The 14,480-nt window shown below is 39.0% G+C and overlaps 1 protein-coding gene across 1 annotated transcript in view; it reads right to left on the minus strand.

Annotated features, from left to right (window-relative positions):
• Nucleotides 1-588: 588 nt before the first annotated feature.
• Nucleotides 589-14,480, minus strand: part of LOC114649282 (angiopoietin-related protein 7-like) — a 41,917-nt gene continuing 28,025 nt past the window's right edge. Inside the window, exons 5-6 of the mRNA XM_028798785.2 lie at nt 8,780-8,975; nt 589-1,579 (exon numbers count right to left, since the gene is read on the minus strand). Coding sequence (XP_028654618.2) covers nt 1,433-1,579; nt 8,780-8,975 — 343 coding nt within the window. The 3' untranslated portion in view covers nt 589-1,432. The remainder of the gene's footprint in view (nt 1,580-8,779; nt 8,976-14,480) is intronic.

Genomic DNA, 14,480 nt, shown 5'->3' on the forward strand with positions numbered 1-14,480 from the left:
TCAGCTGCATCTGAGTTGTTTCATTTAAAATTCATTGTGGTAATGTACAGAACCAAAATTAGAAAAAAGTTGTCTCTGTCCAAATATTTATGGACCTAACTGTATATATGTATGTATGTATGTATGTATATGTACTGTATATGTGTATGTATCTATCTATAATATGCCATTAACAGACACCTGGACTTGAACGTAGCATATGCAGGCTTAAAAAGAATAACATCCGAATAATAAAAAAGACTATGACCATCACCTTCCCAACCCCACCTTATAAATCAAATCCCTCTTTACAACCTCCATTTCACCTGGTACATATTGCCTTTGATTCCTGTGTGTCTAATAATTTTCCACTAATGATCACATCTGGTAGGTTGTTGAAAGCGTAGGAATGAAAACTGTTTTAAAATATGAGACTCATTTTCTCCCTTTGTTAATCTCTAGCTACAAATATATATATATATATATATATATATATATATATATATACACAATGTTTATGTTAGCATCTGCAAAGATACAAATAAAGAACATGTATGATTATTTTTATTATCTTGAAATCAAAAAATAACAATGACACATGGTAAATATGAGCAAAATTCATGTACAAGACAGCAAAAAACAAGTGAAGACAGAAGATGCAATGCAAAGACCTTAAATATTACTTCTCTCATAAACTCTTAAATAAAGTAGCACCAAACCTCTTAAAAAAAAAATAACTGCACCTTATTTCAAAGGTTTATAATTGTACACCATTTTACATGACTAATCGAGTGATCTTTATGAGAATATTCTAAATGGCTACAGCTTAAGGAAATGGTGCTCTCTGATTCTGGTGCATGTAGGCCGTTAAAGAATGAATTTGTTATTCAATCAATTGTTGCTGCAAAAAGTCACTGCATGCCAACCTCTTCATCCATCTGTTAGAACAGTTTTGCTATTAAATAACAAGCTTGATGGACTGAATAGTCTTCTCTCATTTGTCAAACATTGTATGTTCTTATTGTTCAACCTACCTTTTCCATTGTTGGGTCATGTAAAGTATCAAAGAAAAGGCTAAAACCCATCCTGAATGGAAAGGGAGTCCATTGCAGTGCACACACACTCATCTCTAGGAGCTCCCAGAGGAAAAGTCATGTGGACATAGTGAAGACATGTACAAACTCACAGCGACTGTCCTTGACAGGATTCATACTCTGGCTCCAAGGTCTCATGAATTCAGCTAAGCTACATAGTGAAACCAAGTACAACAAGGCTTAAAGGCAAATATTTTTTAAAGATACACACATAAACTGAATCACAGATTTTATGTAAAGCAAAATGTTGACTTGGCAAGCATCATGTCCAATCAAATGAGATCAGCTTGGTTCTTCAATTCAGCTGAGGAGGTTTTCTTCTGGAGAAAAAAGTTCCTGAAATAAATATTCACTTCATTTTAAGGGGACAACCTTGGTCGAAAGGTACGAGGTCGGATCATCATGGAAACTTTCTTCAGAGAGTAATAATCAGAGTCTTTCCAGCTGTACCAGACAATTCCATCAGGTCCCAGGTGGTTTTTCCTTTTTGAAGAGTACCATCCTCCCTGAAAGGTCACAATTATGTTTTTACTTTTACTGAACTGAGAATCAAGAAACCTGAAACTTCAATCAAATGATACAATGTACAAAGACTAGACAACAAATATTTAACATTACAGTGTTGCTCCATACTTTTGAATGCAGAATTATATAAGGAAGGACAGGCTGACAGTGTATTTGGTGACATTGAGAGTGGTGCCTCTCTGTGGTCAGTGCTAGGGCCGCTGCGATTTTTAGTATATACAAATAAGTTAGATAGGAATAGACTGTAAATAACAAGCTGATTAAGTTTGCAGATGATACCAAGCTAGAGGGGCTTGGACAGCATACAGTCTTGGGCAGATTTCTATTCTAGTATTGCAGATAGCAAGTAAAATTGATAGGTTTGAATACACAATGAGAGATCTGAAAATTGAAAGTACACCTTATGAGAAGGATTTAGGAGTCGTAGTGGATCTCAACACTATCAACTGCAGACAGTGTTCAGAAGCCATTAAGAAGGCTAACAGAATGTTATTTTATATACAACGATCTGTGGAGTACAAGACAAAGGAGATTATTCTTAAGGTTTATTACGGAAAGGCCTCCTCTGCAGTACTGTGTGCAATTTTGGTCTGCAGGCTACAAAATGAACATAATGCTAGAAAAGGTCAGGAAAAGAGCAAATAGATTGAATCCAGGACGGCTGGAGGGGACAAGTTATGAGGAAAGATTGAAAGAGCTGAGCCTTTTCAGGTAAGCAAAAGAAGATTACGAGGAGGCCAGTGGCAGTTTGTAATGCTGGGCGCTGGGGTGTTCCAACTTGTAATTGTTTAATTTCTGTGTGAATACCTATACCTGTATTTCATGAGTGAAGGATACCAGCCAAATGAGGATGAAGGAGACTGTGGAAGATTGTGGGTTCGCTTCCCGGTTCCTCCCTGTGTGGATAGTGCTTGGAGTACTGAGAAAAGCGCTATATAAATGTAATGAATTATTATTATTATTATTATGTATGTAAGTCCTTGATCTTTTTGGAAGCAGGTGACCTGAGGCTGCCCTTTAATTGTTGGCTTTTTAGGTTTTTTTAATCCAATGTGATTGGACAGTTGTCGACGTACTATTTCATTTTCATGTCAATGGTTCATAGTCCACACCTGACTTTAATGTTATGTAAGTACAAATGAGCGAGTGTGACTTTAAGCGGAGCTTCAGAAATCAAGGAAAATTTGGTTATTTCTTTAATGAAACACTCTTTCATAAATCATTCACTTGAAGGAAAAAAGGAGATAAAAGAGTGTGGATTGGACCAACCTGTTTTAAGAATTCAGCAGGAGGCAAGTGATCGCGCACGAGCTTACAGAGAGTTTTTCCATTCTTGTTATGGCAAATGGAGTTGGTTAACTGGATGTGGCATATGTATGCCTCTTTTTGCTTTCCATGTTTATTGTTTCAAAGTATTGGTACCAAATCATTGTGAACAACAACAGGGATACAAGATCTAAAACATCTTTTTGAAAAACGCAGAATGTTTTTCAACTAGTGTGTCATGGCACAATAGTAGGCCATGAGAGCTACCCAGATGTGCTGTGGAAATAACAGTGTAGCTCACTTGTGTCTGAACCTGAGAGGGACAACTTCCTTGGGTGGTCAAGACATGTCTGAGGAGGACACAGGACTACCCAGAAAAGCTAGCATTAAAGCACCTTGTGATCGTTAAGTTGCAGACACAGCAGTTTGAGCACATCAGACATGCCTTCAGGCTGCCAGAGTCCATCTGTCCTGGGTGTGCAGTTGCCAGTGAGTCTTACAGGACCAGTGGATAGTGGGCATACAAATTGCCTCTGAGGCAGAGAGGGGGGAGGGCAAAGGGACAAAGCAGCTGGGAGATGCCACCAAACTGCTCACTTAACTGCCATGTCTGTGAATGCTTTTTTTACCGGCTATTTTGGGCAGTTGAACGTGTGTATGAGATATATTGTATACTGTACGTCTTTGTGGTTAGTAAGGTAGTGATGTGCCTTGGGATATTTTTGGTTGCAAAAAGTTTGCCACCAAAGAAAAAAGGTTGGGAATCACCATTGTAGAACAATAAAATGTGAACAGAGGTGAATGCTTTTTATAGACTGCATATTACAAATAAATAAACATTGCTAAGCCTGTCTTATTCACTGTGAGGCTCGCTGGTGACCACACACCCGTGGCAGGTGGACTGTAGCAGCCTGCTTGAAGTGCTGTGTCTGCAACATCACAATCACAGAGCTGTTTTATGCCAGCTTCTCCATGTAATGTTGTGCTCCTCACACAGGTCTCGACTACCTGCAGAGCTTGTCCCTCTCAGGTTGCACTACACTTTTATTTTCACTGCACACCTGGGTAGCTTTCACAGCTCACCACTGTTCCACAGAACACTGGTTAAAAAACACTGCTCTACAACATTAAATCACAGTGAATTCAATTTGTTTTTAGATAATGATGAACAGAAAAAAGACTTTTTAATGTGAAAAATGGTCTACATTAATTAATTAGGACAATCGGGTTAGAGAATAGACAGATAAGGAACTGAGGACAGAAACTGCAAAGGTGGTGGGCCTCGGTACCAACCTAGTTTGGGAGACATAACTGTGAGACCAGGAAGATTCACTCTAGAACTATCACTTTACCTATTTGGTGCATCTTAAGTTATAACACGTTATTGGAAAAAAAAAAACAATTCATGTTTTGTAAAGTGTAAAGAAAACAAGAAGCATGTGTTCAAAATGTTTACCTGTTTATCTTCTATAACTGCAGTCTGCTACTAGCAAAATCATCACAATAGCACATGCACATTGTGGAAGGAGAACACTACAGAAGCAGTCAATAGCAGATATGGGAATGGTCTGCCTAAATAAATATTTTATTATTCATACTAAGGGGCTTATCCCCTGCTTGCTTCTCTCACCGACCTCCCTGGCCTGCGCTACACGCCAGCCAGTTCATGTCTTTGCCGCTCGCGTTGTGAAGAGGGGGGCTGAACGCACCCCAAGGAGATGCGGTCGCTCCTCTGAAACCCCCTCTTAAACAGTGATACAATAGGAAACATATAGTTGTTTTTTTTTACCTTCTCTTTGCTTGATCAGCTGCTGGCTTGCTGCTGCCGTGCCGCGTGATCTGCATCTTGCGCGGCGCTTCAAACATTTAAACGCCTGTACAGCAGCTGTGTTTGTCATCTACTCTTTGTCTTTTATTTCCGTCCCCAGGCATGACACAAAGTCTCGTCTCGCAGGATGCGAGTTCTTGTTATTTTAGTTTATAATTTAAAAATGGAATAAGAACCTGAAAATCTAACAACATCACATTAAAGTTTGATAAATTCTGAAAAGAATGATACCAAACATGTATATGTAGGTTTTAAAATAAGCCTGATTTAAAGCATGACATAAAAATGTCACATAAAATCGTTGCGCAAAATCATTACACTTTTAGGCTTATGATTTTATATATAGAGAGTAGATTATCATTTTGCAATGTTAGAGGGAAGCAATTTATGTTGTATCCATATTATCTATCTATCTATTACTACCCAAGAATGGTAAACCGGATGGCATGGACGCAGCTACACGGCGATGGGACCATGAGACGTACTGCGCAGGCGCGTACAGCGCACGTCTCATAAACCACAAGCGAAGTCGTATCCACCGCGCACGAAGGAGTCACGGCCCAAAAACGAAAGAACTCAACTGATGTGAATGAGAAATGAAGCAACAACGCGCCCATAGCTAACGACTACCGACACAGCCACACAAAAAAGAGGATTCTGCGCTGCAGCCCAGATTCAAACGGAAGAGGCTACGGAGGCCCCACAGGCCCACAAAGATGGTACGGAAGGCGCGGGAAAGTACGAAAGGCAAAGGCGCCTACACAGCATAGTGAAACCCGACATAGTACGAAAGGCGCAGGCGTCACCGCCATATTGTGAGTGGCACCACTGCGGAGTGAAGGTGCAGGCGTCACCGCCATATTGTGAGTGGCACTACTGCGGAGTGAAGTTAGGAATAATGTGCTGCTTGGGATTGTACAAACCGCTGAATGCTTTACACCAAATTCAAACACAATACAGCTCAACGATACAAACACGAGCCCACCTGGATAAGATCAATGAACGCAGGCGCCTACAACACACGTCTGAAACTGCGGAAGCACAGCAGGCACGGGTTCAAAATGAACGAGCTCAACTGACGGATATACAAACACGAGCCCGCCTGGATAAAATCAATGAACGCAGGCGCCTACAACGCGCGTCTGAAATGCCGCGGGCAAAGCGGGCACGGCTCCAAAACGAACGAGCTCGACTAATGTATTTCAGGATACCCAATGCCGGGGGTAGGCGAGCGAAGCGAGCAGGGGGTGGAGCCCCCTTGTTAAAAATAATGTATAATTGACACTGCAACAGATACTGTATAATGCGGTACAAAAAACAACTTTATCCACAGCTCAAATGAAAACTAACAATAAAATAAACATGAAGCCGATACAATAACTCCATTACAAAAGCAGTGCAACAAATGTATAAGCAATTTTCAGTGGTAGTACAAAATCTTAACAAGTCAGAGTCATTTGTCGGCACACTCCAGTGAAGGCCCGTCATCTAGTGTGACATACCCAGCAAATCACTCCAACCAGTCCATGACTCGTCCCAACAAAAAAAAACTTTCCCTTTAGTTGTAGGGTCGGTTTTTGTGTGCATTGGAGCTGACAACCAATGAATGCTGAACCAGAATTACAATGCATGGAATGCAGTGATGAGGAATGAAGAACACGGGTGTTTTGGACCTTGCAAACAGAAGAGAGACTCATCTGTCTGATGTCTTGTGTTTTATGTAACATGACAGAAAGACAAAAAAAAATTGTCAAGATTGTAGCTGAACTCGCTGTACATGTCAACCCTTCGTACAACATCAGCTCTGTCAGGCAGCACACTATTGGCTGCCAGAAAAAGGGGCACACGACTACGCTGGAAGGTTGGCATATAATCAGTAGACATTCCCAGCAATTTTCAGTCGTCTAAATTGATATGGTTTTGGCGATGAGATCATCAAAAGAAGTCAGCAAGTCTGACATATCCAACAAAATGAACACATGGAATATGACATCAGCTTAATGTTTAGCCTTGGCCGAGTGTCACAGGTCCTAATGTCGTGTTCTTTTTCCTTTTTTAGTAATATGTTTTGTTGAGTTTGTCTTGCTCTGATGTGATCATCTTCTTCTGTTGTTCATACTACCTGTTCAGTATCGATCTGCCTTTTATTGAAGGGGGTGGTTACATTGAAAAAAGGGATGGGCATGTCAGTTAATTGGGGAATCTGAATAACAGCACTGGCTTACTGGAGACTAGCAAACTCGGTAAAAAAGAAAGATAGCACTGGAAATGGAGGAATGTTGGGCTATCGTTGTCTTTAAGATACAAGAAGAGTTAGTGTGGGAGCACCTAGGTGAGTCACCTGAGACTGGCAGAAAGAAGGCAAGTGTAGGAGTGTGACAGTTTGAAGTTTTATTTAAGCAGGTGGACAGTTTTGTTACTGTTTGGTAAATGGCTGATTGATGACACCGCAAAACAGGCCGGAGTTTCATATGAGAAATACTTCTGTGCTTCCTCACACTGGTTAGGGAAAAAATAATTAGGAAATCTCAACAATTAATAATAATAATAATAATAATTAATAATAATGGTTTTCAAATCTTCAAAAGTGAAAAAGGAAAAAAAAACTTCAAAGTGTTATGAACATTTTTATCAATGGCAGAAGACAGAATTATTCATTCTAATACTGACATTACCAACATTGTAGTAGAGAATTATAATGTAGCGGAAAAGTCCCACTCAGAATGAATTCTGCATGAATGGGGTCACCCACTTATTTTAGTCATTGACAAAGTCATATTTGTCTTGTAGACTCCAGTTTACATGGTGGTCCTTTATTTATTTATTTTTATTGATTTTATTAAAATCACACATTACTCCATACAAATAACTCAATTTTTACAAACATAAGATCGAAAACAAATCAACCGACAAACAAATCGTGGTGGTCCTTCTTAATATTATCCTTATTCTGTACTTGCTCGCTCCTGCGATGAACAAGCTTTAAGAAGGCCAACGAGGAAAAGCGTGGACTGTCCTTTCTGGTTACAGGAATATAATAGGAAACAAAATGAGCTGCATGGCAGTTTGTTCCAATTCACAGGGGAAGCTGTGACAGACTTTTTTGATTTGTGTTTTTTAAATACATTTTTGTATCTTTTTAGAGGTGTTTTTCAAAGATTTATGTGGGAGTTTTTTACATCATGGAATCTGATTCTAATAGTGGTGTATTTTTGGGAGTGTGTATTTTAAAGTTGTGTATTTCTAACGTCTATTTCACAATCCCATTTTGTTTACCAATGGGTGCCGCCATATTTGCATTGGTGCATCACTTGTTGCCATGACAATCAATCCCAGAATGACCCAGGAATGTGCAGTGTATACAGTCTGTTGTGCAAATGTATCAGGGACAGCACATGCATTTCCAGATCATTTGTGATTGCAATAAAAGCTATAAAATGTTTTGGCATTCTGACCTTATTTCTAGCTAAAGACCTTTAGTTTTTGATTCATTCATTAATCAGTTTGATTCTCAGTTAAGACCATGGCTTCAGTTTTGGGTCTCTCCTGTCTACTGATCCCGCCATTAAACTTTTAACTGTCTGTTCAGATTCAAGACACAGACAAAATGAAAACTGGACTCGTCCTTTGATAGTTAAGATGTGAAATGAATGTGTCAGGATGTCTGCTTTCAAACTATTAAGGGTTTTTACATTCAGCACTAACAAAATCCCAAATAAATTGCTTATCAATGGAACATCATGGAAGTTTTACAGTCAATTCTAATTTAAGTAAACCATGACAGATATTTGTATCTCTCAGAGTCCCCTCAGAGATACACGTACAGAGTAAATGTTAGCAGAAAGCAAATCAGAAATATATTCATTTGTAGTTTTTTTAACTTTGTTGTATATAAAAAGCCTAATGAGGAACACACACTGGAAATTAGCAGTAGTTCTAATCTTTAAATACAGAACATCAGCTCCAAGCTCTGACTGTTGAACTGTAATTACATGAAACGCATTGTCTCTATTAAATAATAACTTAAGAATATGCACATGAAATATGCCTGTGCCCACACGTTTACAGATGCTTGCATTTTCCATACCTTGTAATAAACTCCATTGAGATTTGTGAAGAAGCACTGATGAAACCACCAACCTCCATGAGATATCTCTGCACAGATATTTCCAGTATCTGGAGTGCTGAAACTGTGCTTGTTGTGATACCAGCTGAAGGAGTCTTCTACAGTCCCACGGAAGCCTGTCACGTGTAGCCGGTACTGGTTTGCTTCATCTTCAATGCTGCAAATATAACAAACAACAAGAAATGTTAGCTCAGCTTCACTTACATTGCTTTTTGTTAGCAACTGTCCACCACGTAGTTTGTACTTCAAAAGGAAGCAAGTGACCGTCAGTCAAATTACTCAGACATGAGCTCAGTTTCTAGCATCTCATTTTGTGGCATTCTTTAAATATTGGTTTCAGTTTCAATTCTCTGATAGCGCTAATAAAATTATTGTGACTTCACAATTCCCCAAACCCACCTGATGGTCTTTAGTGGTCCAAGGGGGCACATCCAGTTTTATAATGTCACACATGCACATCAGAGGATCACGTTCCAGGCACATCAGAGGGAAGCACTACCATTCCGGGACACTGGAGGGCACTGTCACTGATGGTATGGCGAAACCACCCAGTAAGGATAACTGACTCTGCCCTTTCCAGTCCAGAGACTATAAAACCAAGACGCTCCTGGCAGGGGTTGTCTCATTCCAGGAAGGGTGGACCACCAGATGGAGATCCAACCTGACATTGTGACCGGTGTACAGAGCCTTGCATCAATCCCAAGCTTTACCAGCCAATACTACCTTTTTGTTTTGGTTTGCACCATTGAGTACCTGTTTATTTTGTGGGACTTATTAGTTATTAAAAGGGGTGACCTGGCTGGTGCCCCAACATTTCGTTGGTGGTCATGTCTGTTCCCTCAGTTAATATTTGTATTAGATGCCTGCATGAACTCTGGGCCATTCATGAGCCATCCACAATGCCAGATGTTGATCCAGCAGACCAAAGTAACAACTTTTTTTAAAAGTAAAGGAATAATTACAATTATGAAGACAACACAGGAGAATAAGACATGAAACATAATAAACACCTAAGCCCTCTGAGCCTAGCAGTGTATGTGGTGGCTAACACATTATATGTATTCACATTCAACAGGATTTTGTTTCTGTCATTTTGAATTATCAAGTATCATGTCTCCAAAAGAGATCATAAATTACTGCAGTTAGAAAACCCGAAGAAAAATCAAAAGGTCATTATTTTGAATGTGATTAAACATAGGTAAACATTTTTATTTAACATTATTTAATGAATGACTTATTTGGGTTTATTTTGATGACTAACATTATTAAACCATGGTAATTATGTCAATTTTCATGTAGTTCAGTGTTATTTGAAAAAAATAGCTGTCACTTTCGGATTCAGTGAACACTTATATTTTCTTTAAAAATTAATGATAATTAGGTGTTCACTTTATGAAAATTCACTTTAGTAAGGGGTTGTAGGAGCAGAGGGCAGAACGGTGGCGCAGTGGGTAGCCCTGCCCAGGGTTTGTATCCTACCTTGCGCCCTGTGCTTGCTGGGATTGGCTCCAGCAGACCCCCATGACTCTGTAGTTAGGATATAGCAGGGGATAATAATGGATGGATGGATTTAGGAACAGATTAACTGTGTATCAGTAGGTCCAGTTTGCATGGAAGCCATAGTAGAGAAGAAGTGATAGTCCAGTATGTTCAATACCGGAGCATAGAAAAAGTTTGTTTGTTCAGAGCAGGAACACATGATAGGGTAGTTAGTGAAACTGCCAGGCTGATAATACAAGTGGCTGTATGTTGTGGAATGGGGTAATGTAGATGCCAGGTGGTGTTCTGTGCCACTGCCCCTTAAAAAGAGACTCTGGACCACCCTGCCTGATGCATTGAACAGATCATTATGTAACTTTTCTAACTACAGTAATTTATGATCTCTTTTGGAGACATGATGCTTGATAATTCAAAAAGATATGTGAACGGGACAAGTGAACCACATTGTGTGTACCCATAAGCAAACCTCGCTGCAGGCTGCTGGCGAGTATCTGAACGTATTAACTGTGAAAATGAATGAGACTGATTGCAAATCACCAACCTCTAGCCCTGTCCAAAACGCCAAGCTGCACTCCTTTCTGCAGGCTACAGTGAGGTGTATTTGGATTGAGTGTGAAGATGATCAGGTTCTAAAGATAGATAGATAGATAGATAGATAGATAGATAGATAGATAGATAGATAGATAGATAGATAATTGTCTGTTTTGCCTTGTATCTCAAATTAATGCACATACATGTCATATTCATTCTGGAATATTTATTTTATGGTGGCCTCCATTGTACACATTCAGAGCTTTTACATTTATCTGCAATGTAACAGTTTGATTGGTGACAACCTAGAAATAAAAGATTAGTGATGAGCAAAGACGCTCTGTGCAGATCATTTGCTATGCAAATTCCTTCACTTTTCTTAAACATGCAGCTGAGTCTCTCTTCTGAAACTAGACATCCAGCCCTTTTAAAGGCAAAGTGACAGTTAAGAGCAGCAACTGGGCTCTTCAAAGGAAGCTCATTGGTTCAGGCTCAACATAAACATACTCCTTAAACTAAAAACAGATGAAAAATCAAGCTGAAATGGATGAACAATGACCTTATTAAAAAAAGCAAAACCGAAAAGATCACTTTACATGGAAATTACAAAATAGCCAAATAATTTTGGCTTAGAAGAATAATGGACACTACAGTAAGAGATCAAAAAAAGCATTTGAGAGGTCAAAAAAGTAAAAAAGATTACAAAGTGAAGTCAAAACAAACAGCAAGAAATTTTTGAGTACCACTCCAGCAAAGAGATGATAAAGAGAATTTAGGAAACCTTAGGGACAAAAAAGGAGAAATCATTGAAAATAAAAGGGAAATGGCAAAGGAACTAAACAAATGTTTTAGCCAAGTGTTTTTAAAGGAAGAAACAAATGGAATTAGGGTTATGGTTAGAAGTAAAAACAAGCTCCAAGTTCCTAGATTTTAAAATAGATGAGTCAGATGTGCTCCAAGCCCTCGATATGTTGAAGACTCATGATGAGCGAACTCAATGGTGTTCGCTTCACCTCAAGTTCTGAGAAATAACAGAAGTGTTTGCGAATATTGCCAAACTTGGCAAAATGCATTGAAGTCAATGGGAAAAGACTAACTGAACTAGATTTGATTGGATTATAATGGTGCAATCATTTTTAAAGTGCCCCTGAGGGTTAAGGAAACATCTGCCAACTATACTGGACCAAATATTGTGCCCAAAAAAGGCTGCCAACCACTGTATGAGATCAAAGAAGAAAGAACACAGTCAAAAAGACTCGCGATTGTATATTTCATCAAAACAAAGTGGAAATGCCAGAAAAAACACGTAGGTTGTTTTATGTTGATTTATGCGAGAAACTATTGCTTTGTCTGCTTTTCAGAAAACGGCCCAGCAGCAGCACCTCACTACTCGCTGCCCTCGCCCCTCCACACTGCTGTGGTAGCACACAGGGCAATGCAGACAGCAATAGACATTTTATGTGAGAAATTATTGTTTTGTGTGTTCACAAAACTGAATTTTTTGGAAAAATATTCAGCCCTGGGGGAAAATAGAAAAAAAAATCAGCCCTAAAAGAGTTAAAGGCAAAAAATTAGTGGCATGTCATGAGTGAATGTTTGCTTAGTCCAGGGGTCCTCAATCACGGTCCTGGAGGGCCGCAGTGGCTGCAGGTTTTTGTTCCAACCCAACTGCTTAATAAGGAGCACTTATTGTTCAAGTAACACTTCTGCTTCACTTTAGTTGTTTCGCTCGTTAAGATTTGATCCCTTATTGCTTATTTTAGTCACAAAATAAAATTTTGTCAAACCAAATCAAAACAGAGATTAAACTTCACAAAAAGAATCCTGATAAGAAAAAACCTAACGGAACCAAAATAGACATATAAACACATTATAATATCACAAGGGGCTTTACAATTATTCACTGTTTCCTATCATTTGTTTCAGCTTAATTCATTTTTTTACTATTGTATTTTAATAAATGCTGCTCTACTTTTGAATTTCTATTCTTTGCTAGAATATTTTGAGTGATTGAAGTAGTAAAGTAGTCACCTGGCACCTGATGTGGGGAGGTCTTTTATTTTACTGATTTACAGCTAAAGTCAGACATTTCCGTACTCTTTCCATACACTCTATAACCCCTCCACAGATTTTATACTAACAAACTATAAATTTGGAATATCATTTAAGACATCTACTTTGTGAAGAGCAAAAGTATTTTTTTCTAACAATGTTCACAGACAGATTATTTCACTTTATCATAATTCCAGTGGGTTTACATACACTTTGTTAATGTTTTGTAGCATTTACTTTAAATTGTTCTTTCGCTGTGATCAATTGTGTAACTCATAATCTTAGAGAGGGAAAAACAGACTTGGTAGTACCACTTTTATTTTCCAGTTACTTTTCCACAGGGTTAGCAGGCTGAGGGGAGATGTTTGGGAGTAAAACATTGATGGTTGGAAAGTGGCATTAGCCATCACACAGGAGGTGCAGATGTAGCGCTACTGCCTCGCAGTAAGGAGATCATAGGTTTGCAACCCAACCTACCTGGAAAGGGGTCTCTCTTTGAAGTGCCTTTCCAAAGGTTTCTCCCATTTTTTCCTACAAAGTTTTTTTGGGAGTTTTTCCCTGACTTCTTAGAGAGTCAAGGCTGTGGGGCTGTCAAGAGACACGGCCTGTTAAAGCCCATTGCGGCACTTCTTGTGTGATTTTGGGCTATACAAAAATAAATTGTATTGTAATTGTATCCTGGGTCCTCTCTATGTGGTAGCGCTTTAAGTAAAAGTGCTATATAAATGTAATGAATTATTATTAAGGTATATTAGCCTTCATGTGTCCATATTATTTTTGGAGATGATGGTGTGTCAGCCTTTAAGTCTTTGTTATATCCAGGAGCCTTTATGAGTTTATGCTTTAACTGGGGACTAAAGTAGCCATTAGTTCAATCTGGGGACGTCCATGTATTGCACAAAAGCTACTGCATCCCTGTGTGGGTCCTGAGGAGAGATTGGCTGAGCAGGCATCACTTATAATCCATGTTTAAGTAGACAGGGTATACGTGTGTGTGTGTGTGTGTGTGTGTGATAAGAGTAGGCCAACCCATAATGAACTTTTAACTTCCAATTGTGGAAAATGAATGTTCTCTTCGTGCCTTTGTACTAATCCTTGTCTAAGGAGTTAAGCAGAAGTAAGCTTTAAAAACATGCTTTGCTGAGCAAACAGAAAAAATATTTGTCAGAAGGACTCAAGGTCTAAGCTTCCACACTGAGACTGCCTTATCACGTTCTCCCTTTGTTTACATCTGAACGCCATAACAAGGAGCCAAGGAATCAAGTTGCACAAGGAGCATTGAAGGGGCTCAAGGATTGTGTATAATAAAGTGTTGACTGTTGCATTTTGCATTCTAGGGGTATAAAAACTTGCCCCACCCAATAAACAGGGTTCAGAAGAGCCCTGACGCTGTCATGTAATATTGATTGCCTGCTTTTCTGAAACCTGCTCACTGTGACGATGTGAAAATAAAGCTGCTATATGACCACACCTGCTGTCTTGTCTAAGTGATCGTCCACACAATCATCCCACAATAATACCATAACGTATAGGAAAAAATAAGCTAGCAGGTCTAAGTTTTGAAAAAAGTTACAAATGT

The sequence above is a fragment of the Erpetoichthys calabaricus genome, chromosome 3, assembly GCF_900747795.2.
Source record: "Erpetoichthys calabaricus chromosome 3, fErpCal1.3, whole genome shotgun sequence".
Classification (NCBI taxonomy): domain Eukaryota; kingdom Metazoa; phylum Chordata; class Cladistia; order Polypteriformes; family Polypteridae; genus Erpetoichthys; species Erpetoichthys calabaricus.